Source organism: Mesoplodon bidens (assembly GCF_964165515.1).
Source record: "Mesoplodon bidens genome assembly, chromosome: 2".
Classification (NCBI taxonomy): Eukaryota; Metazoa; Chordata; class Mammalia; order Artiodactyla; family Ziphiidae; genus Mesoplodon; species Mesoplodon bidens.
In genome coordinates, this window is record NC_138177.1 from 142882320 (window position 1) to 142909899 (window position 27580).

Here is a 27580-nt window from a genome sequence, read left to right on the forward strand (position 1 = left end):
AGTATAGTCCAAAGTCAGGGATCCTGATTCCTCCAGCTCCGTTTTTCTTTCTCAAGATTGCTTTGGTCATTCAGGTTCTTTTCTGTCTCCATGAAAGTTTAAGATTTTTTTGTTCTAGTTCTGTGAAAAATGCCATTGGTAATTTGATAGGGATTGCATTGAATCTGCAGATTGCCTTGGGTAGTATAGTCATTTTGACAATATTGATTATTCCAATTTAAGAACATGATATATCTCTCCATCTGTTTGTGTCATCTTCGATTTCTTTCATCAGCGTCTTATAGTTTTTGTAGGACAGCTCTTTTGTCTCTATAGGTAGGTTTATTCCTAGGTATTTTATTCTTTTTGATGCGATGGTAAATGGGGTTGTTTATTTAATTTCTCTTTCTGATCTTTTGTTGTTAGTGTATAGAAATGCAAGAGATTTCTGTGTATTAATTTTGTATTCTGTAACTTTACCAAATCCATTGATGAGCTCTAGTAGTTTTCTGGTAGTATCTTTAGGGTTTTCTATGTGTAGTGTCATTTCATCTGCAAAAGTGACAGTTTTACTTCTTTTCCAATTTGGATTCCTTTTATTTCTTTTCCTTCTCTGACTGTCATGGCTAGGACTTCCAAAACTGTGTTGAATACAAGTGGCGAAAGTGGTTATCCTTGTCTTGTTCCTAATCTTAGTGGAAATGCTTTCAGCTTTTCATGGTTGAGTATGATGTTAGCTATAGGTTTGTCATATATGGCCTTTATTATGTTGAGGTATGTTCCCTCTATGCCCACTTTCTAGAGAGTTTTTATCATAAATGGGTGTTCAATTTTGTCAAAAGCTTTTTCTGCATCTAATGAGATGGTCATATGGTTTTTATTCTTCAACACGTTGATGTGGTGTGTCACACTGATTGATTTGCATATACTGAAAAATCCTTGCATCCCTGGAATAAATCCCACTTGATCATGGTTTGTGATCCTTTTAATGTATTGTTGGATTTGGATTGCTAGTATTTTGTTGAGGATTTTTGTGTCTATGTTCATCAGTGATATTGGCCTGTAATTTTTTTTTTGTGGTATCTTTGTCTGGTTTTGGTTTTAGGGTGTTGGTGGCCTCATAGCATGAGTTTGGGAGTATTCCTTCTTCTGCAATTTTTTGGAATAGTTTCAGAAGGATAGGTGTTAACTCTTCTCTGTTTGATAGAATTTGCCAGTGAAGCCATCTGGTCTTGGACTTTGGTTTGTTGGGAGTTTTTAATTTTATTACCATTATTTTTTAATATTTATTTATTTATTTTTGGCTGCATCGGGTCTTAGTTGAGGCACGTGGGATCTTTTGTTGCAGCATGCCAGCTCTATTGCGGCACGTGGGCTTCTCTCTAGTTGTGGTGCGTGGGCTCCAGAGCGTTAAGGCTCAGTAGTTGTGGCACACAGGCTCTGTAGTTGTGGCACGTGGGCTCTGTAGTTGTGGAGCGCAGGCTCCAGAGCATGTGGGTTCTGTAGTTGCAGCATGTGGGCTTAGTTGCCCCGCGGCATGTAGAATCTTAGTTCCCCAACCAGGGATCGAACTTGCGTCCCCTGCCTTGGAAGGCAGATTCTTAACCACTGGACCACCAGGGAAGTTCCTGTTGGGAGTTTTTTAATCAGTTTCAATTTCAGTACTTGTGATTGGTCTGTTCATATTTTCTATTTCTTCTTGGTTCAGTCTTGGGAGATTGTACCTTTCTAAGAATTTGTCCATTTCTTCCAGGTTGTCCATTTTATTGGCATATAGTTGCTTGTAGTAGTCTCTTATGATCCTTTGTATTTCTGTGGTGTCTGTTGTAACTTCTCCTTTTTAATTTTTAATTTTATTGATTTGAGCCCTCTTCTTTTTTTTTCTTGATGAGTCTGGCTAAAGGTTTATCAGTTTTGTTTATCTTTTCAAAGAAGCAGCTTTTAGTTTCATTGATCTTTTCTGTTGTTTTCTTCTTTTCTATTTCATTTATTTCTGCTCTGATCTTTATTGTTTCTTCCCTTCTACTAACTTTGGGTTTTGTTTGTTTTTCTCTGGTTGCTTTAGATACAAGGTTAGGTTGTTTATTTGTGATTTTTCTTGTTTCCTGAGGTAAGATTGTGTTGCTATAAACTTCCCTCTTAGAACTGCTTTTACCTGTTCCATAGGTTTTGGATCATTGTGCTTTCATTTTCATTTGACTCTAGGTATTTTTTAATTTACTCTTTGATTTCTTCAGTGATCCATTGGTTGTTTAGTAGCATATTGTTTAGCCTCCACGAGTTTGTGTTTTTTACAGTTTTTTTCTTATAGTTGATTCCTAATCTCATAGCATATGGTCAGAAAAGATGCTTGATATGATTTTTTTTTAATTAACTACTTTATTTTATTTATTTTTGGCTGCGTTGGGTCTTTGTTGCTGCATGCAGGCTTTCTCTAGTTGTGGTGAGCAGGGGCTACTCTTTGTTGAGGTGTGCAGGCTTCTCATTGTGGTGGCTTCCCTTGTTGCAGGTCATGGGCTCTAGGCGTGTGGGCTTCAGTAGTTGTGGCACGCGGACCCTAGAGCACATGGGCTTCAGTAGTTGCAGCATGTGGACTCAGTATTTGCAATGCGCGGGGTCTATGGACGCAGGCTTCAGTAGTTGTGGTGCATGGGCTCAGTATTTGTGGCTCGTAGGCGCTAGAGCACAGGCTCAGTAGTTGTGGTGTGCAGGCTCAGTAGTTGTGGCGCACAGGCTTAGTTGCTGTGTGGCATGTGGGATCTGCCCAGACCAGGGATCAAACCCAGGTCTCCTAAATTGGCAGGTGGATTCTTAACCACTGTGCCACCAGGGAAGTCCCACTTGATATGACTTTAATTTTCTTAAATTTACCGAAGCTCGTTTTGTGGCCCAGCTTGTGATCAGTCCTGGGGAATGTTCTATGTGCACTTGAGAAGACTGTATATTCTGCTGCTTTTGGATGGAATACTCTGTAAATATCAATTAAGTCAATCTGGTCTAATGTGTCATTTCAGGCCTGTGTTTCCTTATTGATCTTCTGTCTGGATGATCTGTCCATAGATGAAAGTGGAGTGTTAAAGTCCCCCACTATTATTGTGTTACTGTTGATTTCTCCTTTTATGGCTGTTAGTATTTGCCTTATATATTGGAGTGCTCCTATGTTGGGTGCATATATATTTATAATTGTTATATTTTCTTCTTGGATTGACCCTTTGATCATTATGTAGTGTCCTTTGTCTCTTGTAACAGTCTTTATTTTAAAGTCTTTTTTGTCTGATATGAATATTGCTACTCCAGCTTTCTTTTTTTTTTTTGCGGTACGCGGGCCTGTCACTGTTGTGGCCTCTCCCATTGCGGAGCACAGGTTCCGGACTGCAGTCTCAGTGGCCATGGCTCATGGGCCTAGCCGCTCCGCGGCATGTGGGATCTTCCTGGACCAGGGCACGAACCCATGTCCCCTGCATCAGCAGGTGGACTCTCAACCACTGCGCCACCAGGGAAGCCCTCCAGCTTTCTTTTGATTTACATTTGCATGGAATACCTTTTTCCATCCCCTCACTTTCAGTCTGTATGTGTCCCTAGATCCGAAGTGGGTCTCTTTTTTGTATCCATTCAGCCAGTCTGTTTCTTTCGGTTGGAGCACTGAATCCATTTACCTTTAAAGTAATTACTGATATGTATGTTCCTATTGCCATTTTCTTAGTTGTTTTGCATTTGTTTTTGTAGGTCTTGTTTCTTCCCTTCCTCTCTTGTTCTCTTCTCTTGTGATTGGATGACTAACTTTAGTGTTGTGTTTGGATTCTTCTTGTGTGTGTGTGTGTGTGTGTTTGTGTGTATCTGTTGTAGATTTTCGGTTTGCAGTTACCATGAGATTTCAATTAGCAGTCTACATATAAACAAGATTGTCTTAAGTTGCTGGTCTCTTAATTTCAAATGCATTTCCAGTGTCCTGCATTTGTGCTCTTTTCTTCTCACAGTTGCTGGTTTTGACATCATATTTGTGTGCAGATAGTTTCCTACCTTTATTTGTTTCTAGTAGTGGCCTTTTCCACTTAGAGAAGCTCCTTTAGCATTCATTGCAAAGCTGGTTTGGTGGTGCTGAATGCTGTTAGCTCTTTCTTGTCTGTAAAGCTTTTGATTTCTCCATTGAATCTGAATGAGAGCCTTGCTGGGTAGAGTATTCTTGGTTGTAGGTTCTTCCCTTTCATCACTTTAAATATATCATGCCACTCCCTCCCAGCCTGCAGAGTTTCTGCTGAGAAATCAGCTGATAACCTTATGGGAGTTCCCTTGTATGTTATTTGTTGTTTTTCCCTTGTTGCTTTTCATATTTTTTCTTTTTCTTTAATTTTTGTCAGTTTGATTACTATGTGTCTTGGCGTGTTCCTCCTTGGGTTTATCTTGCCTGGGGCTCTCTGCCCTTCCTGGACTTGGATGACTGTGTCCTTTCCCGTGTTAGGGAAGTTTTCAGCTATTATCTCTTCAAATATTTTCTCAAGTCCTTTCTGTCTCTGTTTTCCTCTGGGACCCCATAATGTGAATGTTGGTGCATTTAATGTTGTCCCAGAGGTCTCTTAGATTGTGTTCATTTCTTTTCATTCTTTTTTCTTTATTCTGTTCCATGACAGTGATTTCCACTATTTGGTCTCCAAGCTCACTTATCTGTTCTTCTGCCTCAGTTACTCTGCTATTGATTCCTATATATTTTACATTTTTCATTTCAGTTATTGTATTGTTCATCTCTGTTTGTTTGTTCTTTAGTTCTTCTAGGTCTTTGTTAAATATTTCTTGCATCTTCTCAGTTTATGCCTCCATTCTTTTTTCAAGATCTTGGATCATCTTCACTATCATTACTCTGAATTCTTTTTCTGGTAGATTGCCTATCTCCACTTCACTTAGTTGTTCTTCTGAGTTTTTGTCTTGTTCCTTCATCTGGGGCATATTCCTCTGCTGTCTCATTTTGTCTTGACTTTCTGTGATTGGCAGTTTCCGTTCTGCAGGCTGCAGGATTGTAGTTCTTCTTGCTTCTGCTGTTTGCCCTCTGGTGGATGAAGCTGTCTGAGAGGCTTGTGCAGGTTTCCTGGTGGGAGGGTCTAGTTCCTGCCCCCTTGTGGGTGGGCCTGGGTCTTGTCCTTCTAGTGGGCAGGGCCATGCTCAGGAAGACTTTAAGCACCCTGTCTGCTGATGGGTGGGGCTGTGTTCCCACCTGTTGGTTGTTTGGCCTGAGGCGTCCCAGCACTTGAGCCTACAGGCTGTTTGGTGGGGCTAGGTCTTGGGAAGGAAATGGGGTCTCCATGAGGGCTCATGCCAATGCGTGCTCACCAGAACTGCTGCTGCCAGTGTCTTTGTCTCCTCAGTGAGCCACAGCTGCCCCCCCCACCTCCTCCGGAAACCCTCCAGTACTAGCAGGTAGGTCTGGCCCAGTCTCTTATGAGGTCACTGCCTTTTTCCCTGGGTCCTGGTCTGCATGGGATCTTGTGTATGCCCTCCAAGAGTGGGGTTTCTGTTTCCCCCAGTCCTGTGGAATTCCTGCAGTCAAACCCCACTGGCTTTCAAAGACAGATTCTTGCGGGGGGGGCTCCTCCTCCCATTACCAGACCCCCAGGCTAGGAAGCCTGATGTGGGGCTCAGGACTTTTAACTCCTGTGGGAGAACTTCTGTGGTATAGTTAATTTTCAGTTTGCGGGTTGCCCACCCAGCAGGTATTGGATTTGATTTTTACCGTGATTGCGCCCCTACTACCATCTTGTTGTGGTTTCTTCTTTGTCTTTTTATGTAGGGTATCTTTTTTGGTAGGTTCCAGTGTGTTTTTTTTTTTTTTTTTTTTAAAGTTTATTTATTTATTTTTTTAATTAGTTTCTGCTTTATAACAAAGTGAATCAGTCATACATATACATCTGTTCCCACATCCCTTCCCTCATGCATCTCCCTCCCTCCCACCCTCCCCATCCCACCCCTCCAGGCGGTCACAAAGCACCGAGCTGATCTCCCTGTGCTCTGCGGCTGCTTCCCACTATCTATCTACCTTACGTTTGGTAGTGTATACACGTCCATGCCTCTCTTTCGCCTTGTCACAGCCCACCCTTCCCCCTCCCCATATCCTCAAGTCCATTCTCAAGTAGGTCTGCGTCTTCATTCCCGTTTTGCCCCTAGGTTCTTCATGACATTTTTTTTTTTTAATTCCGTATATATGTGTTAGCATACGGTATTTGTCTTTCTCTTTCTGACTAACTTCACTCTGTATGACAGACTCTAGGTCTATCCACCTCATTACAAATAGCTCAGTTTCGTTTCTTTTTATGGCTGAGTAATATTCCATTGTATATATGTGCCACATCTTCTTTATCCATTCATCCGATGATGGACACTTAGGTTGTTTCCAGCTCCGGGTTATTGTGAATAGAGCTGCAATGAACATTTTGGTACATGTCTCTTTTTGAATTATGGTTTTCTCAGGGTATATGCCCAGTAGTGGGATTGCTGGGTCATATGGTAGTTCTATTTGTAGTTTTTTAAGGAACCTCCATACCGTTCTCCATAGTGGCTGTACCAATTCACATTCCCACCAGCAGTGCAAGAGTGTTCCCTTTTCTCCACACCCTCTCCAGCATTTATTGTTTCTAGATTTCTTGATGATGGCCATTCTGACTGGTGTGAGATGATATCTCATTGTAGTTTTGATTTGCATTTCTCTAATGATTAATGATGTTGAGCATTCTTTCATGTGTTTGTTGGCAGTCTGTATATCTTCTTTGGAGAAATGCCTATTTAAGTCTTCTGCCCATTTTTGGATTGGGTTGTCTGTTTTTTTGCTATTGAGCTGCATGAGCTGTTTATAAATTTTGGAGATTAATCCTTTGTCAGTTGCTTCATTTGCAAATATTTTCTCCAGTGTGTTTTTTATTTTATGTTTTTGTTGATGGTTGTTCAGCAGTTGGTTGTGATTTTGGTATTTTTGTAAGAACGGGTGAGCTCATGTCATTCTACTCCACCATTTTGCTGGCCAATCACCAGATATCTCTTCTTTATCAGAGACTAGTCCTTCCATATGCACTCTAGATCCATTTGTATTCTCTTTACCTTAAATCTTCAACCTCTTCATCTGTGAAAAACATTTTCAAAGATGAAATGCTTAAAATATAATTGCAGATTAGCATTAACAAATGAACATTTGCCTTCTATTTTAATGATAGGGAACACTAACTTTGAACCCCAGTTAAGCAAAATGTCTCCCTCGGAAAGTATCCTTTTTTTTCTAATTAATAAACTTATATAAAAAATTATACTCTATTATTGTTAGTATATTTTGAAATTCTTCAATAAAAAAATTTGTGAAAATTTGCTTTCTCTTTTGTTATATAAGTACCTACATAATACCTTCAATTTTACCACAACACCTAAAATTTTAACTTTCTGGCTCTTTACAGAAGAAGTTTGCTGACCCCAGGTCTAGGCCACCTTAACTAGGACGGTGGGCTGAAGAAAGAAGAATATCTAAAGAGATAGATATTCAGGAGTAGAATGGATACAACCTGGTGATTAATTAGAGGTGATGAGTTAAGGAGAATAAGTTCAGGGTGATTCCTAGGTTTCAGCCATAAGCAACTGGGTGAACTGCGAAAGGCCTTCATTTTGTCCTGTCAGAAAATATGATGAGGAAGATTTTAATTAATTATATTGGTTTCATCAATGGTAAATGTATAGAATTATATTGCATCCTTTTTTAGAAATAGAACTTTACTGAGAAATAATTTATGTACTGTACAGTTCATCTATATAAAGTGAGCAATTCATTGGTTTTCAGTATATCTGCAGGATTGTGCAACCATCACTACATCTAGTTTTAGAATGTTTCGTCCTCTCTCAAGGAAACTCCTGTCCTCATTAGCAGTCAATCCTCATTCCTTTTTCGTCTCACAACTGTAAATTTGCCTACTGTGGACATTTTATGAAAATGGAATCATAGAATATGTAGCCTTTTGTGACTGGTTTCTTTCATTTAGCAGAATGTTTTCAGGGTTCACGTTGTAACGTGTATCAGTACTTCATTCTTTTTTTTATAGTTGATTGATATTCAGTTGTATGGTTATATTACGTTTTATTTATTCATTCCTATCAGTTTGTTGGAAATTTGAATTGTTTCTACTTTTTGGCTATTATGAGTAGTGCTGCTGTGAATATTTGTGTACAAAATCTTGTGTGGATATATGTTTTCATTTCTTTTGGGTGTATAACAGTAGAATTGCTGGGTCATTTTGTTAAGTTTATGTTTAACTTTCTGAGGAGCTGCCAAACTGTTTCCTAAAAGAGCTGTGCTATTTTATATTCCCACCAGCAATATATGAGGGTTGCAGTTTTTCCACATTCTCACCAATACTTGTTATTGTCCTTTTTCTTTTTTAATAGCCATCCCAGTCGGTGTGTTTCTTATTACTTTTATCCCTGACATTAGATAGATTTAAAGAAGAAATCAAAGAGTGCTAAGTGGACATGTTCTCTTGCGATCCAAAGATTTGGGTACTATCGGGACAAACTAGTCTCTGTGATAGTGCAAAACTGAGGTAAAGCTTAGAAGCATAAGCAAGGTAGTAGGATAAAGCAAAAACAAGCCTGATTCTTCTAAGACTTGGGAAAATGATTTAATTCTTATTGGTTCTCTACAGTCTTTTTAGGTGTATTCTACTTTATATAGTAAATGTTATATATTATTGAAATGTTGAATGCAAATCCAGTGATATTTTAAATAAACCAGAGGATTGATTTCTTTACATAGAGCTCTTGTAAAGAGAATGATTCCTTTCTGGATGTAGCCTGGTGGGGCAGAAAACACGAGCTTTGTAATCAGGCAGACTTAGCTTTAAATCCTTTATCTGCTACTTACCAGCTTTTTTCTGTGGGCAAACGACTTGAACTTTCTGAGCCTCAGTTTCCTCATCTATAAAATGAGCATGGAAATAATATCTACTTTCATTGAGATATTACACAAAGATGCTACAGATGAATGAGAAAATAATGTGGATGAGTAGTGGTTAGTACTGTTAGCAGCTGTGATATTGATGATGATAATTCTGAATCTTGTTTTCATATCATGGTTTTAGTTCAGTGAAATATTCGTTGATATTTATTTCCTTTTTCAAAAAATCACTTTTGTATCTTAGTCTCCTTTCAATTTGGATTCAAAAGTTTATAGTGATTTTTTTTCTAGTAAAGTTGTATTTTCTCCCTAGGAGTACTTCTTTGATTCCAGAGTACTAACAGATGGAGAACTGGCTCCCAACGATCGATGTTGCCGTGTGTGTGGAAAAATAGGCCACTACATGAAAGACTGCCCTAAAAGGAGAAGGTTGGCAAATGATTATGTATTAACATTGCAGGGAAAATAAATGTGGGACAAATTAAAGCTATGACTGTGTTCAGCTATGTTTAAGTTGAGAAAGTTCAGGGCTTTCAGTTGAACCTTTAGGTCAATATATGTTTTGAGTGGCATTTTGTGAAAGAGTGGGATTTATTTCTGGTACAGTGGTGTCTCATGATGTTTATTTGTTCATTTATTCATTAATTCACTCAGGTTTTTTTTTTTAACTGAAGAAGCATTTATTAACACCTACTGTGTGCTGGAAACTGTACTAGAATCCAAGGGGAAGAAAAGACCAAGATACGGGGTTCTTGCTGAGGACCTCACAGTTATGAAAACCAATAATTAAAATATAATTAATTGAATCTTTGAGGTATATGCTGTGAGATATGCCTATATAATATTTACCTTAAGGAATATACATCCTCTGTGCCCCCTGAAAATACATCTATGAAACATACTTTACTATGTTCTATACACTGTGTTAATAGGCCAGGATGATCCCTTCTTTAGTCATTAAGTCTTGCCTAATATAAAGAGCTTAGAACTTTTCAGACAGAGTAAACTCCTAGTTTCCATCACTGCTATTTGTTAAATTTAGAGAAGACACTTACCTTCTCTAAACCTCAAGTGTCTTCCACTATAAAATGGAGATAGTAAATACCAACCTCTAAGGATTGTTACAAGATTAAAATTTGATACTAAACATTACAAATTGATTATTGTATTATAAAACTACTAGAGTACCCAGTTTCTGCCATATGAGTAGGTGTGCTATAAATGTGAGAACCCTTGCCTTCAAATGATGCATGAAACAATGGGCACATTAATCCCTTTATTGTGAGACTCTTGCATAGTTTAGTTTGTTCTATAGTTCATTCAGTTTATAAGTCCCTAGCCCCACATTATTGGTATCAGCAGTTTACTGTTTAGACTAAAGAAGAAAGACAGTGAAGAAGAGAAGGAAGGGAATGAAGAGGAGAAAGACTCCCGAGACCTTCTTGACCCCCGAGACCTCCACGACACTCGAGACTTTAGAGACCCCAGAGACCTCAGATGTTTTATCTGTGGAGATGCAGGACATGTGCGAAGGGAGTGCCCAGAGGTCAAGCTGGCCCGTCAGAGGAATAGCAGTGTGGCAGGTAAATAGAAAAGGCCAAAAATAGTTTCTGGTGGAAATAAAGTCATTTATGTTTGTGTCATTCTAAGGACCCTGATTATTCTCTATTCTAAACATAGCTGTATGATTTTGGACCTTATAATTTATCAAAGAGAGAGAGATTTTTTCTGGGAACATATAGGAGAAATTATATCTCTTCCCACTGCTTTTATGAGAGAGGGAGATCTGTCCTGTTATGTATCGTAAGGAATTTCATGAATTAGAAACCCAAATGAGAGTTTATTGAAAGAAAAAAAATATAAGTGATGATTTCCAGTTATTCAGATTCTTGTTGCAGAAGTTATTTTCTTAAATAAATATATTGTCTCCTTTAGAAAAGCAATATGACACTTGTTCTTGTTTCCAGGACCAGTGTATTTTTTTTTTAATGCTCTAAGGATTGAGAAATGGCTTAACAAACAAGAAAAAAAATGAGTTGTTAAAAGTCCTTCACTAACATAATCATAGTTTAAAAGTCCAAGTTTATAAAATCTCAGATTTGAGACTGTTTTACCGAAGAAGAGAATTTATTGATTGTCATTTCTCTGTTATTTTCTTTATCTGTTGAATTTCTTTTTGATGTCTTCTCTTAGCAGCCCAGCTGGTCCGCAATCTTGTAAATGCCCAACAGGTGGCTGGTTCAGCCCAACAACAAGGTGATCAGTCCGTAAGGACTAGACAGTCCTCAGAATGTGTAAGTACTCTGCCTCAGAATGTGCAAGTACTCTGCCTGCAGATGGGTTGGTCTTGGCAGGAAGATAGTACTAATTTTGGTAGGTGATAGGATCTTTCAGATTGGTAAATACAGTCTTCAAGATTACACAGTGCTTTATAGAGGTGTCCTTGCTAGGCACATCAGCTAGAATGTGCATTACTTTTGGAGTAATGTAGATCTGGGTTTATATCTATGGGCAAGCTACTTAACTTCAGTGAACCTGTTTCTTATTTGTAAAATAAGGTAACTACCAAATAAGGTTGTTGGTTGTGGTTGTATTAAAATGAGGTGATAGGGCTTCCCTGGTGGCGCAGTGGTTAAGAGTCCACCTGCCGATGCAGGGGACACGGGTTCGTGCCCCAGTCTGGGAAGATCCCACATGCCGCAGAGCAGCTGGGCCCGTGAGCCATGGCCGCTGAGCCTGCGCATCCAGAGCCTGTGCTCCGCAACGGGAGAGGCCACAACAGTGAGAGGCCCGCGTACCACAAAAAAAAAAAAAAAAAAAAAAGAGGTGATAACTTTGATGTTTTAGCTTTTGCATAATGGAAGAATATGAGTACCATTAATTAAAAATAGACCCCCAAATTGAGGTGTATTAAGGGTTTAGTACTGTTAGGGCAATACATGCATGGCACTTCACTTGCTTGAAATTTTGTGTGTCTTCTTATCGCTGATATGGATACCTAGTGAAATATATCCTGTGAAAGATGGAGTATTTAATTAGAGTTCAGATTCACAGGTCTCATATTAACTTTGCTGAGTTGCTCTAACCTTTGTCTAAATCTGTATTCACCTTGCACTTCTTAAATTAATAGTTAAATCCTAACTGAATGCTTACTCTAAATCTGACACTATGCTTTTAGTGCTTCACACGTATTATCACATCTAATCCTTTGAATGGACATGTGAAGTGGTAGGTATTGGTGTGATCAAATTTTACAAATTGGGAAGCTGAGAATAAGAAAAATTAAAAGATTCAAACCCAGGTCTGTGCAGCTTCAAAGCTGTTATCTGTTAAAACATGCTAAATCTGATGTGATCTGTATTTTAGAAAAAATTCTTAGAGAATTTGAAGAGCAGCAGTAGGGCTTGTCTTGGAAAAACATTTAGGAGCCCACTAACCCTACCTCAAACATTTGAATATGTACTACTATGGGCCTGACAGTTTCATAAAAGTTATGTAATAACAATTAACTAATATTTATTGAGTGCTGTGTGCTGTATATGCATTTGTTCTTCCTGTTTTATTAAAAATATTTTTTAAATGTTTAAAAATCATAGAAAATAATAAACATCCATGCACTACCACCAGGTTTTAACAATTCTTAATGCTTTGTTGTTTTTGGTTTATTAAAAAATTACCCACAGTTGACAACCCCTATGCATTCCTCTTAGATGCTTTTCCCATCTTAAAACCTTCCTACCATCCCTTCCTTGCTACTAAAACTTATCTACTATTCTGAATTTGGTGTTTATATTTTTGACATATATTGTTGTAGTTAATCTTCACAAAAACCTCTGATGTAGATTCTATTATTATTTATACCTTATGGGTGAAGAAGCTGAGATTTAAGTTTCTTGCATGAGGTCAACAGACACTTGGAACAAGAACTTGTATCCTTAGGTTCTGTCTCCAAAACCTGTGCTCTAATCACTTTCCTGTGGTGCCCCTAACTTTCTTCTTCTGCTTCTAGCACTCACTTTTTTCTCACCTGAGATTTGGGTAAGAGTCTGACTAATGAACATTGCTATTCGGAGGTCTCACAAAGCACTGCAGCTTCAACATGTCTAGAATGTAGCTTATATTTCTTTCCAACTCCCCAGGTTTGCCTGTTCCTCCTGTGTTCTCCATCTCATTGAATGATCCCGCTATCTATCTAGTTTCCTGAACTACTACTCCTCCCTCAGCCTCCACATCCAGTCAGTCACAAGGTCCTGTTGTTTCTATCTGTAAAAAATAGCTTACAACCATTTGCTTCCCTAGCCTAGGCAACCATTTCAAATTCCAATTACTTTTTTTTAAAAGGACATGTGGTTGTGTACCTATAACCTTTAATTATGTTGTTCCCTCTAACTGAATCTTCCCTTTTCCTTATCTCTGCCTTTTTATCATACTGTTTTCTATTTATCTTGAGTCTCAGCTTAAAGGCCACTTCCTTCAGGAAGATTTCCACTTTCCTTCATCTTATCTTCCCTCCTTCTCCCAAAGTGGGTTTAGGTGTTCCTGCTCTGGGATTTCATTGTATATTATACAGTGTTTATCATAGTAATTATTATACTCTATTGTGATTGCTTATATAATCTTTATCTGTTCCTCCTCTTTTCCCCCATTGACTTTAAGCTTTATGAGGGCATACATGTTAGTATTATATTTTTAATACCTAGAACAATGCCCAGTACATAATTTTTTTAATTCTTTTTTTTATTTTTTATAAAATTACTTATTTTATTTATTTAGTTTTTGGCTGCGTTGGGTCTTCATTGCTGCTGGCAGGCTTTCTCTATTTGCGGCAAGCCGGGGCTACTCTTCGTTGTGGTGTGCGGGCTTCTCATTGCGGTGGCTTCTCTTGTTGTGGAGCATGGGCTCTAGGTACGTGGGCTTCAGTAGTTGTGGCACACGGGCTCAGTAGTTGTGGCTCATGGGCTTAGTTGCTCCACGGCATGTGGGATCTTCCCGGATCATGGCTCTAACCCGTGTCCCCTGCATTGGCAGGTAGATTCTTAACCACTGCACCACCAGGGAAGTCCCCCCAATACTTAATTGACACTCAGTAAATGCTTGTTGAGGAGCTGAATGAAAGTGACTCTGAGATATTTAGATGTAAATTTCTAGTTAAAATTGGAATTGTGGGTTCTACATGATGGGTATGATGTCTCGGCTCTCTTCTTTGGGCAGTAAAAAGGTTTATGAGATAAAACCTCTGTGAGAGAGGGTTTGAGAACTTTGGGGAAAACTCTGCTTTTATATAAAATGAGGTTCTGTTATTATTTGTTACTATGTATATCATAGAGTTCTATTTATAATATTCTAGTAAAATAACTCCATAGTTTTATATTTTGATAATCTTTGCTTTTATAAAATTAAGATGTTTGTAAATTAATTTTAAAATGTCTTTTTTTTTTTTTCTCTGCAGTCTGATTCACCATCTTATTCTCCTCAGCCCCAGCCATTTCCACAGAACTCTTCCCAATCCACTGCCATTACCCAGCCTCCATCTCAGCCAGGATCCCAACCCAAGCTTGGCCCACCTCAGCAGGGGGCCCAGCCCCCCCATCAGGTCCAGATGCCTATGTATAACTTTCCTCAGTCACCACCAGCTCAGTATTCTCCCATGCACAATATGGGATTGTTGCCAGTGCACCCCCTCCAGATCCCTGCCCCATCCTGGCCTATTCATGGCCCAGTAATCCATTCTGCACCAGGCAGTGCCCCCAGCAATATTGGCCTGAACGATCCCAGCATCATCTTTGCACAGCCTGCTGCCAGACCTGTGGCAATCCCTAGCTCCTCTCGTGATGGACACTGGCCTCATACTGTGGCTCCAAATTCCCTGGTGAACAATGGTACAGTGGGAAATTCGGGTAACCCTTCCTTTTCTTCTTTTGTATCTGTGTCTGTCTGTAGAAAGTTGGATGATTGGTATTATTGGTTGAACCTGGGAAATAAATGTGAGTAAAAAGATGGCAAGCAGTGTTTGTGGAGGGGCAGTATAACATTAGATAAAGGTAAAGAGTATAGGCTGTGGATTCAGACTGCCTGGATATGAATCCTGGCTCTGCCATTTATTATGTGGCATTGGGCAGTTGCATAATCTATTTGTGCATTGGTTTCATCTGTAAAATAGGTGAATTAATAGCACCTAACTCACAGGGATGTTTTGAATATTAAATGAGGTATAAACATAAATTTTAGTTATTATTTTGTTATTTTAAGTTTTTGCTGCAGTCTTGCTTGATGTAGGTATTATTAGCATTCATTTTACAGTTGAGGAAATTGAAGGGTTAAATAACTATCATCCTGTTATAATCATAGTAGATCCAAGATTTAAACCAGTTTCATTCTTCAAAACCTGTAAACTTTGCCCTAGACCCTTACTCTCTTTTAGTAAGGAGCAATTTTTTTTTTTTTTTTTTTTTTTTTTTTGTGGTACACGGGCCTCTCACTGTTGTGGCCTCTCCCATTGCGGAGCACAGGCTCCAGATGCGCAGGCTTAGCGGCCATGGCTCACGGGCCCAGCTGCTCCGCGGCATGTGGGATCTTCCCGGACCGGGGCACGAACCTGTGTCCCCTGCATCAGCAGGCGGACTCCCAACCACTGCGCCACCAGGGAAACCCATAAATTAACTTGTTTTTTTTGGTTGTTTGTTTTGTTTTTAATATTTATTTACTTATCTGGCTACGTGAGGTCTTAGTTGTAGCATGCAGGCTCTTTTAGTTGTAGCATGCGGATCTAGTTCCCTGACCAGGTATCGAACCCGGCCCCCCTGCATTGGTAGCACGGAGCTACCACTGGACCATGAGGGAAGTCCCCTTATAGTAAGGAGCAATTTTTAAAAAAGAAAAAGATTAGTAGCACTTTGTAGCTTAAGAAAGAATAGTTTTTTTTTTTTTACTGATATCTAAGTAATACATATTCTTTGTAGAGCATTTGAAAAAGAAAAAGAAAATCATATATAATCTCAATTCCTAGACAGAACTGCTCAGAAATATTTTGGTGTATTACCATCCAGTCATTTTTTCATCTTTGCATATTTAAAAATAGTTGATAAATTCCATTCATCTAGTTTTATATGTAGATTTTTTCTTACTAGGGAAAATTTGAAATGAACACAAAAGGAGAGATTAAAGTATAATGAACCCCCCCCAATACCCAGATTTAACAGTTATCAGTATTTTCTATTTACTCTTTGTGATTCTTCTGTAATTTTTGTCTGTGATTCTTTTCCTTATTAACTGCTTGGTTATCCTGAAATATTGTTTGTATAGGAAATGCAGACTAAAAGCTTGATTCTTTCCCTTTATCAATTTTCAAAATAATTTTAGTGATAATTTTAAGCAAATATATATTATTCCTTAAAGCGCTCAGACCTCTTTGGAATAATACAGATAATATATTTTGCTGAGCAGAAATTCCAGAATGTGGGAACTCATTTAAATTTCCAGGAACAAAGGATATATGTCATACATGGCCATTCTAATGTGGCCTCTACTTCTCTCATTCAACAAATACTTATTGTGTGCATGCCACGATATGCATCTTGATAGTCACTGAGTTATATAACCATGAAGACAGACCCAATGCTTTGCCTTTTGATATATCGACTCAGTTTTAACTCCTTCTTCTCCCTACCTCCTTGATCTCTGTTTCAGTCTTAATGAACTAATTAATTAACATCCTACAAACACACTGTACTCTTACCCCTGATTGTTTACCTAAGTTGTTCCCTCTGCCTGGAATATCCTCTCCATTAACTCTCCTGCTCAGTCTCACCTCCTTCTCCTTTGCTCCAAAGCTTGGCTAACCTACTCATCCTCCATTTTAAAATTTAGATCACTTTCTTCAGGAAGCCTTTAATTCCTGTTGATCCTGTCTTCCAGTTGTATTAGGTATCATTTCTCTCCTTCATGTTTCCTTAGTATCCATATTATAACACTCGTCTTCCTGTGTTGAAATTGCCTGTCTACTTGTCTGCATAATGCATTAGACTGAACTTTTAGAGGTTATGAATTGTTTCTTGCCTGTCATTGTCTCCCTGGTGTCCAGTATAGTGCCTGATGTAAGGTAGATACATTATTTGTATAATATATTATTATTATGTAATAAAGTGTTATGCAGCAAATATTTATTATTTGTTGGATGGGTGTACAACTCCTAGTTAATATTACAGCTAAAGTTAACATGATGTTAAAAATGGAGAGACCAGATGGGGACATATTAAAATGATACTAGTGGTTGTATTAGAGTAGGAGGTTGTATGAGTAGTTTTTACCCCATTTTTCAGATTATCTTTAATGATAATTTTTCAGACTATCTTTAATTGTATTATGAAAATACTTGGTTGCAAAAAATGGCCAAGAGAGATTGAAGTATAGTCTAAAAGATACCCTTTTATGTTAAAACATTTCTCAATTGGTCAGGACCTCAATACAGTATACCCAGTCTTATTTTTTGTAAACTCTGAGCTCTGCAGCTTCAGCTCTTAGTTGTAACTTGGCTTTATGAACTTGCAGTGAACCAGCTGTTTTGTTTACCTGGTTAGCTCCTGAGAAGACTGAGCTTGGTAGGAGTGTGGCTAGTATGGGTTTCAGTTTTCTTGCTCCCTATTCCTCCCTATCCTGTACCTCCTAACTTCCTGCTAGGAAGTTTAGTGAATAAGGGCAGTGTCTTTTAGATTATTTCCTGCCACATTGTGATCCTGAATGAGAAAAGCCACCAAAAATGATCCAGAAGATTCAGGGGTTACTGTGCTTTGAAAGACGTACTTAAAGATAGATCTTAAAGGGAAGTAGATTGGTGGGAGTGGTTTGCCATAGAAAGAATAGGACTCATATTTTTTGAGTTCCCACTTAATATGACAGAATTTGTGCAGGCCACTTTATTTTTGTTATCTCGTTTAATCCTCATAACAACCTGGGGTTCATAATTAAACCTTAGTAATTTTTGTAACTGGTATTTGAACTTAGACCTGTTTGGCTCCAATGCTCAAGTTTTCAGCTATTTCACCACAGTGCCTCAGCTTCTAATAGGATCTCCTTCCAGGCCAAGATATAACTGATTCTGGTATAGTTGACATTGTCTTTAGGATAAAATGTTAAGCTCCTTAGTGACCTACTAAGGTTCTTCGAAATATAGATCCTACCTACCTTTCCAGCCTTTTCTCTAACCGCTGCCTTCCTTTACCTCTGTCTCTGTATTGCCAGTCATTTTGCAGCTTCCCAAACTTGCTGTACTTTCCTGCTTCCTGGCTTTTGAACACACTATTCCTTCTGTCTAAAATGTCCTCCTTGTCCCATTTTGCGTAACTTGTTCCTTGTCCTTTAACACTCAATTTAGTCCATCATTTTAGGAAAACCTTCTCTGTCCTTGAACAATTGGGTTAGTCCTCTCTTTAGACACCTTCCACCGCTCTGTTACAGCAATTACCACATATTATTGTGTATGACTTCTTAAATGTTTCCTTTATGAATAATTTGAGAACAATTACAGTGTTTTTATTCCTTAAAAATTTTTTTTGGTATCCTCTGCATTTAGCATATTTCTTGGTCAGTGGTAGATACTCAATAAATCTTTGTGGAATGAAGGAATATTTGAATGAACAAAGTGATGTTTTAAAATTTGTCTCTCCTTTATTGTTGAAATGCAGAGCCAGGATTTCCAGGACTAAATCCTCCAATTCCTTGGGAACATGCACCACGACCCCATTTCCCTCTTGTCCCAGCTTCGTGGCCTTATGGTTTGCATCAGAACTTCATGCATCAGGGAAATGCCAGATTTCAGCCCAACAAACCTTTCTATACTCAAGGTACCATTGCTTACGTATTTATCACAGGCTGGGTGGGTTTTGTTCTGGGACAAGGGGCCTTTGTAAAGGCCAGTATCTTAGAGTGAAAATTTATGAATTCAGTAAATATTTATTGAGAGAGCATACTGTGTGTCAGACTGTGCTAGGTGCTTATTGCTCAAGCAAGAATTAAATAAAACCCCTGCACTTAATGCATATTTTATTAGGAAAGCCAGACCTGTAAAATAGACAAGAATAGGAGCTTAGAGGAATCAGTTAACTTTGCCCTAGCAGAGAGAGCAGAATATAGACACCAGGGATCAAATTGCACAAGATTTTGACAGTCAAATCAGATCTTGAAAGAGATTTGGGATTTTTTTCCTAGAGATCATGTAGAGATTAGAGAGGAGGAGTGTTCTTAGCTGAGGCCATAATACATGCAAAGTCACTGAGTTTTGCCTCAGTGAAAAGAATAGGAAAAAAGAGAAAAGAGAAAATAATAGGACTAGATGAGGTAAATGGGAAAATGTATAGGTGATGAGGCTAGAGGCGGTAGGCTGAGGCCATATTATGAAGGAGTTTGGACTTAGTAAGTGGTGGGGATCTAGTAGAAGTTTTTGAGTTGAGTAGTGACAGTCAAATTTGTTTAGCAAAACTAAGACTTGAATGACATTAGAATTGATTATATTCTGTTGGTCCTAATGTACCAATAATGGCTTTGATCTAAGTAATGAATAGCATTTTATCTAGCCTACTTGCCTCAGCAGTATCTCAGTTCAAATAGGGAACGTCTGAATCTGGCCTTCAACCCTTGGTTAACTTAGGAGATAAGAAAACTAGAGTCAGTTAATACAGTTAAACTAGGAGTTCAAGAAAGTAAAGAAGGGCACTCTGGGAATGTTGACTAAATAAAATAACTTCTAAGGGGAAGCCCCAGCTATGATTATCAGGCTTGATACACTTAAGCCTTCGTAAACTATCCATTGTACTTGGTGTGGCATTGCTGTATTATAGAATGGCAGAACCTTAACTATGGCTGGTTTATTCTGAGCAAAGAACTAGGGCTGAGGGAAATGACTATTGATCATACAAGCCCTTTTGGAGGAGGAGGAGAGTCTGAAGTTCTTCCCTGGTGGATTTTTTCCCCTTAATTCCTCCCCTCCATCTCTCTTGTCTCCTCTGTTTTCTTTCACATACTCACATTTTCCTTCCCTCCTCCTCCTTCTCCCCCCGCTAAATGTTTTGACATGCTTCATCTCCTCTTTACTATATAAAAAGGAAAAAAGAGAACTAGCTACAGTTAATTCTAAGAGGTTTTCAGATAAATAGGCACAAGCCTTTCAGTTTCCTGTCTGTGTTGTGTCCAACAGACAGATGTGCCACCCGTCGGTGTAGAGAGCGTTGTCCCCACCCACCAAGAGGAAACGTGTCGGAGTAATGCGAGTCCATTTTCTTTCAGCTGGTCTACCGATGCACAGCAACCAGCCAATCCTGCTGTCTCAAGGGTATCCGTACCTCAGTGTCAGTTACATTCAGCAGAAAAAGTGACATTTAATGGAAAGCAAAACAAATCAGGTCCTGATTTAAAATTTTAACACGTTTAGATAGCTTATTTAAATTCTAAGACTGTTTTTAAAGACTGTATTATTTGTATATAAATATGAACTATAGTTTTTACTAGTATCACCAAATTGAGTGATACAAATTTCATCTATTTTATTACCCTATTTTTAAGGGAATTTTATGTTTTGTTTAACCTTGATGAATTGTATAAAGAGAGAATTTAAAAATTACATTCTTTATTTTCTATTAGCTGTATTCATACTTTGGTTGCTTCAGACTTTATATATATTGTTCTTAAGAATTAGGAAAGACTTTCATGTGTTTTAAATTTGTCACTTCTATTCTTTACAGAACCTTGTAGTGCCAAAAACTTTTTAAAAGGTAAAAAAAATAATAATAAAATAAAATTTCAACATGAAGATTTAGAATTTTTTTCTTTTACATTCTTGTATATTGAAAATATTCCAACTTGAACAGAAATTTGCTTTTGTCTGTATTTGAAGTAATTCCATTTTAAGTTAATAAATCTTTTTGACAAGAGTCAAATTTTGTTAATTCATCTGCTTGTTTAGATGATAGGAATATAATGTAACAATTCAGAGATTTGTTTAACTCTCATTGAATAGAGTATTCTAAATCACAGACTTAGTTTTAGAAAAAGATCTAAGAATCTTTTCATGTTATTTTATTGGATCTTCACAACACCCATATGAGGTTGATAGAAGTAGATCCTATCTCATTTTATCATTGGGAAAACTGAGGTGCAAAACAAAATGAATTCTAAAGTTAGCACAGTTATGTGTTGGAAATAGAATGAAGGTATAGTTGTGAGGATGGTGTTTACCAATAATGCCTTGTGATCAGTGATTATAGTTGGATTTCAAACTTGTGTTGTTGGTGAGAGATTTTGTAGCTGGTTTTGGTACTATACATTGAAGTGAGGTCATCTTGTCTAAACAACTCAGAGATTTGCCAGGGATTTTAGACCAAATCATGCTATAGATTTATTTGGAAATCTGCAGAATAAGTAAATACAAATGTCTTTTAAGAACAGTATGTTATCTTTGTTCTGCTTCCTCAGATATGCATTCCTTAAATATGAGAGCACTTGGGCTTTTGCCATATTTTCCAAAATGGAAGGAAGATGCTTGAAATCTATTGCAGGAGGTTGAAGGCTTTCCTATGGTATTTATAGCCCTGGAAAGGCATTTATTAAATGTTAAGATCAAGTGTGTTTACTGTTAGTTTTTCATATTAAAGCTTCAGCACCCCATGGTGATCAGTTTGTAATGTAGAGAAATATTGAATCACTATGCTGTGTACCTGGAACTAACACAGTGTTGTTGATCAATTATACTTCAGTTAAAAAAAAAAAAAGCTTCAATCAGCATCCCGCGGAATCCTACTAAGCGGTGGAGTTCAGCTTATTTGTTTGTTAATGAGATAACCTGGCCCAACATATACTTTTCTGTTAAACTGTGACTTGGAGAATTCAGGATTTTCTTTTTTTTTTTTTGTGGTACGCGGGCCTCTCACTGTTGTGGCCTCTCCCGTTGCGGAGCACAGGCTCCGGATGCGCAGGCTCAGCGGCCATGGCTCACGGGCCCAGCCACTCTGTGGCATGTGGGATCTTCCCGGACCGGGACACGAACCCGTGTCCCCTGCATCGGCAGGCGGACTCTCAACCACTGCGCCACCAGGGAAGCCCCAGGATTTTCTTTTAAAGTCAGTGTTCTAAGTATTTCATGTCCTTTCAGGTCTTAGAGAATAGGGTATTCATTTTACTGTTCTACTTTTGTATATATTTGAAATATTCATTAAAAAGAAAACAATCTGGGAATTCCCTGGTGGTCCAGTGGTTGGGACTCTGTGCTCTCACTGCCGAGGGCCTGGGTTCGATCCCTGGTCGGGGAACTAAAATCCCACAAGCCATGCGGTGTGGCCAAAAACAAAACAAAACAAAACAATCTGCCAGTCTGCAGCAAGAGACTGCCCCCAGTTCAGTCTTCCTTCCCAAAGGAAGGCAGTATACCACCTGGCAAAAGGTGTTTATGGGGCAATAAACCCCAGTAATCTAGGTTTTACTTGTATAACAGTGTTCTATATAGTAATTTTTAGCATCTCATTTATTCCTCCTTCAGTAATTGCCAGTGTTCAATAACTGCAAAACTGTTCGAAGTTGAAAAATAGAAAACTCTTAGTTTGTATTGATAATTTATGCAGTAGTAGCTGAGTTTCATAAGTTTACAAATTTTTCATATAAATTACAAACTTAAGTTTTTGATTATGAATTCAAATTCATTGTAGATCAATTGAAAAGTGTAAAATTATCAGTCTTCTGCAGAGAACACACACACTTAAGATCACATTGCTTTGAGATGTTTTGTATAATGTTTAATCACTTGGAGAGATTAATATTTTCTCTTGCCATTAAAGATTATTTAAAAATATGAATATTAATGACATACTATGTAATTTACTCATTCAGTCCCCTACAGATGGACATTTTTGCTATTTCCAGTTCTTCTCTACATAAAAATATATGTAAAATGATGATAGGATAAGGCTGTTTTTCTGTGTATTTGATTATAGTCATCCCTCAGAATCCACAGAGAATTGGTTCCAGGATCTGTGGCAGATACGAAAATCTGTGGATGCTCAAATACCATAGTCGGCCCTCCATATCCATGGTTCCACATCTGCAGATTCAGCCAACTTTGGAACATGTAGGACAGTAATATTTATTGGAAAAAACCCTGCATACAAGTGGACTCATACAGTTCAAACCTGCGTTATTCAAGGGTCAACTGTATTCTATTATGGTGAATTCTTATAAATGGGATTATTAGATAAAAAGGATAAAAGTTCTAAGGTTCCTGCTACATATTGCCAAATTGCTATATTGTCAAAAAGTGGTTACCAATTTGCAGTTCCAAGAAACGATATATAAACTGTGTTGGTAAGCTTATAAAAAAAGCTCTAGGGCTTCCCTGGTGGCGCAGTGGTTGAGAGTCTGCCTGCCGATGCAGGGGACACGGGTTCGTGCCCTGGTCCGGGAAGATCCCACATGCCGCGGAGTGGCTGGGCCTGTGAGCCATGGCCGCTGAGCCTGCGCGTCCGGAGCCTGTGCTCCGCAATGGGAAAGGCCACAACAGTGAGAGGCCCACATACCGCAAAAAAAAAAAAAACCAAAAAGCTCTAAACTCCAAACAACTCAATTTTTCCTTGTAAAGGATAATTTAACTGTGTTTATTACAAAAAAAACATTAAGTAAAAGAACAAAGTATAAAAATCACTCAGAAACCCATAAACCAGAAATTAATACTATTAATATCTAGTGAACTTCTTTTTTTCAAACCATCTCTAAAAATATATACATTATATACATATATGTACACATATATACAGATACACACATAGGAAAAGTTTTACAAAAGTGGGCTCATATGCTATATTTAGTACTCTGGCAAATTAATTTTACTTGGATTTAACAAAAAAATGTAAAAGTGAAGAAATGTTCAACTTAAAAATTTTTTCTACAAGAGAATCTAGTTCTAAAAGACTCCTTCAAAATTAAGGACAATTACAGAAAACATTAAAGAGGCTGGAGTAATTTTTTTCTAACTTGTATGTTTTAGCTTCTTGTATGTTTTAGAGATAGTATCTGACTCCTGTCATAAAAAATGAAACCAGGACACTTAAAAGAGTTCCCCTACTTCCTGGTTATATTATTCGTATATAGACAGTGTTAAGATATTTCATTTGTCTTATGATAATTTCCCATTTTTATTGATTGATTGATTGATTGGTTGGTTGATTGATTGATTGTGGTACGCGGGCCTTTCACTGTTGTGGCCTCTCCCGTTGCGGAGCACAGGCTCCGGACGTGCAGGCTCAGTGGCCATGGCTCACGGGCCCAGCCGCTCCGCGGCATGTGGGATCTTCCCGGACTAGGGCACGAACCTGTGTCCCTTGCATCGGCAGGCGGACTCTCAACCACTGTGCCACCAGGGAAGCCCAATTTCCCATTTTTAATTTAAAATTTCTAAAATGTTTACTACCATTTCTTTTACCACTTCTTTTTTTCCCGAGTCCTTAATTTGATTCATTTCTTGCTGAGTAAATTTCATTATCAGGCAGTTTTTTCCCAAGTGGTTGTATGCTTTTAAGCACTTGCATACTTGAGAATGTCTATTCCCTTTATATTTTAAGGACAACTTTGGCTGGGTGTAAAGTTCCTGGCACACTTTGTTTTCCTGACCTTTGGAGCCTTTTGCTTCTCTGCCTTAATGAAGACCTGAGATCATCCTGATCTTTTCCCTCACTATACATGACTTGATTTCTCTGCTTGGATGCCCATATAATTCTTTATCTTTTAAATCAAGGTGATTTTTCTTCTATTTGAATTTTTAAAGTTTGATTTGCTCAGTTCTCTTTATCAGCAATGTCAATTATACACATGCAGGATTTCTTTTCATGTCTATTCTTGATTATCTCTATACCTTTTTATTATTTTCCATTTTTTCCCCCTCCAGCCTATTTTCTCTATGCCTTGTCTATTTTGTATTTTGGGTTTTCTAATAAGACTTTGTTTCCCAATTTTCAAATCTTTGTTTCTTAAATTCTGCTATGCTTAATTTCCATCTCTTATCTTTTAATCTCTTTGAACTTGTATTCTTGCATTTTAAAAAACAGATTATTTTCTCTCTTTTGTCTGTGGAAACTTGTTACTTTAACTTTTGGCTGGGAGTGGCCAGCATCTGTGATCATTCTTTTCTGATTAATGCTTATTTAAACTTAGGTCAGTCTACCAAAAATAATGGAAAGGGGCTAGAGAAATGAACTTTAAGTTGGGTTGTTATATTGGAAGCCTCTCACCAAATCCATTATTTCCTTTGCTCCTGAGAACACATATCTCTTCATTCCTTAGTATTAACAGGTCATTGTGCCCTATGGCAAAGCTTTTAAAGTAGTATAATTCACATTGTGGGAAGTGTAATCAATTTAGTGGTTTGCACCCGATAGTAAAACTGATACTGCATAAGAAATATCAGAATGTATTTTGCACAGGGAATACGAATTTTTTCCTGAAATTTCTTTTAGTGCAGAATATGTATGAGTTCAGAGGTAAGATGTAAAATGTGTCTCAATATAGGCTAGTCAAAAGTTGTAAAGCTATATAGTTCCAAGGCCTCACTCATCCAGTAGGCTAGCACATAGTTGACAGAAATAGTCCTTCAGCAAAGTCTGTACTAAATTCATCTCCTCTGCAATTCTGTAATTTATCAAAATGATCTCTAGAGAGAGGTTCGACATGTCCCACTCTTAGGTATGCTTTAAGTTTATAGTTTATGCTTGGGGAGGTTTATTTCTGGCATTAAAAATTATTGGGGGGCTTCCCTGGTGGCGCAGTGGCTGAGAGTCCGCCTGCCGATGCAGGGGCCACGGGTTCGTGCCCCGGTCCGGGAAGATCCCACATGCCGCGGAGCGGCTGGGCCCGTGAGCCATGGCCATTGAGCCTGGGCGTCCGGAGCCTGTGCTCCGCAACGGGAGAGGCCACAACAGTGAGAGGCCCGCGTACCGCCAAAAAAAAAAAAAAAAATTGGGGTTTTGGGGTAGGTTTCTAAATTTTTATAGTTTAAAAATAAAGTATACTTTTAAAATTTTATTTTAACAGTATACTGGATGATGACTTAGTTGGTCCAAAGGTCATTTAGCCAGCATACATTTCTTTCCATTTAGAACACTTTGATAAAGAAATTACTGCTAGGACTCTATAGCAGGTACAAATAGAGGTGCTTATATTTAATTTTTAAAGGCAGTCCTATCTATATATAGTTATATGATGAACCATAATAGCCCTTATATTATCAGGAGAGCAATCAGTGAAGAACATGAAATCTCAAATATGATCCCCAAATGCTTTAATATTGATGCAAAAGTCCTTAAGTTCAACAGCAAGCAATAGGATGTTTATCCTATGACCAAACATGACTTCCCAAGAAACTGGATCCTGTGAGGCAGTTGGTCTTCACAATCCTTGCCAAGGACAGAGCTGCAGGAAATCATTTGATCATTTTTTCCTTTTTAAAGGAGGAAAGGTAAGAACAGGTAGACAGAACTCTGCTAGCAAAGACCCCAACACCCTCTTGATTATCAATACCCATGGACACTATTCAGTCCTTATTTTACTTCTGTGTCCTTAGCTTCTAAGCCCACTCTATTTCCTCTACCTTTCTGAATGATTCATTTCAGTTTTGTCGGTGTTTGCACTTCTTCCTCAACAGTGTTGGTGTTGCCTATGATTTTATTACTGGCTTTTCTTACATATACACACATCTCCCTGGGCACTGCATTCAGTTCTACACCTTCCACAATTACCTAAACATTGTCAATTCAGGGTTGGATCACTATGCTCTTATTTACGATGCCTGGGCTTTATCTAGATATACCTTAGCTGTCTCGAATTAAACTTCAAGTTAAACTGAATGCATCATTTTCACTACTACCACAACTCTCACTACCTTACCTACCCCTCTAAAACCTGGTCTCTTCCTGCTGTATTTTCTGGTTATGTGAATGGTGCTATTGTCCAGCAACTCAGGTTAAAACCCTGAGTGGCATTAGATACTTTTCTCTCCATCAAATTTTTTCAACCTAGTTGCCCTACTACTACTGCCTAGATTTGATAATGTCAATGCCAGTAGTATAAAGGCGCTGAGCACCTTAATCTGGAATTCAAGGCTGAGGGGAAGAAGAAACAACACTGTGGAAGAATGCTATATAAAAAGTGTTGAGTTTTACTGTTTGTTGAACGTTCAGTGCAACTGTTAAATGATGCAGAAGAAGCCTTACAACTGAATTCATTCTTATAAAGCTGCTGCTAACCAGTCAGTTTTCATGTTTATTACCACTTGCTGCTGCTAGAAATAAAACTTGGAGCTAATATATTTTACTGACTTGGTTTTTTATCGGTACAGCAAGCAGCAGCACAAATTTCAGGATTCTCAGAACAGTTCTAATCACAGTGTAAACCAAAACTAAACCACAGAAAAACAGGAAATGGGTGTGTCAAATTTAATAACAAGAGGGTCACCAGGTGGCCACATCCTCCCCTTGTTTCATACCTTCTGTTCCAATCCATTCTACCCTCATAAATTTGAGTACAAACAAGGTTGGTTGTACAAAGAGGTCAAAAGCAGCCCTTAGGAAGCATTATCTCTCAAACATGTGGATTATGATTCAAAACAAGATACAAAACTCAGCACCTCTTTCATTTAAAAAAAAAAAAACTTCTGGTAAAAAA

General features: G+C 38.2%; 1 protein-coding gene across 7 annotated transcripts in view; it reads left to right on the forward strand.

Annotated features, from left to right (window-relative positions):
- Window positions 1–20727, forward strand: part of TUT4 (terminal uridylyl transferase 4) — a 138615-nt gene extending 117888 nt beyond the window's left edge. The window contains exons 25-30 of one of the 7 annotated variants that reach the window (XM_081225224.1): window positions 9207–9322; window positions 10253–10476; window positions 11087–11187; window positions 14343–14790; window positions 18574–18732; window positions 20171–20727. In XM_081225224.1, coding sequence (XP_081081350.1) covers window positions 9207–9322; window positions 10253–10476; window positions 11087–11187; window positions 14343–14790; window positions 18574–18732; window positions 20171–20259 — 1137 coding nt within the window. In that variant the 3' untranslated portion in view covers window positions 20260–20727. Of the gene's footprint in view, window positions 1–9206; window positions 9323–10252; window positions 10477–11086; window positions 11188–14342; window positions 14791–18573; window positions 18733–20081 lie in introns of all 7 variants that reach the window. The other 6 variants (XM_081225227.1, XM_081225225.1, XM_081225226.1 and 3 more) reach the window with 6 other exon arrangements.
- Window positions 20728–27580: the final 6853 nt, after the last annotated feature.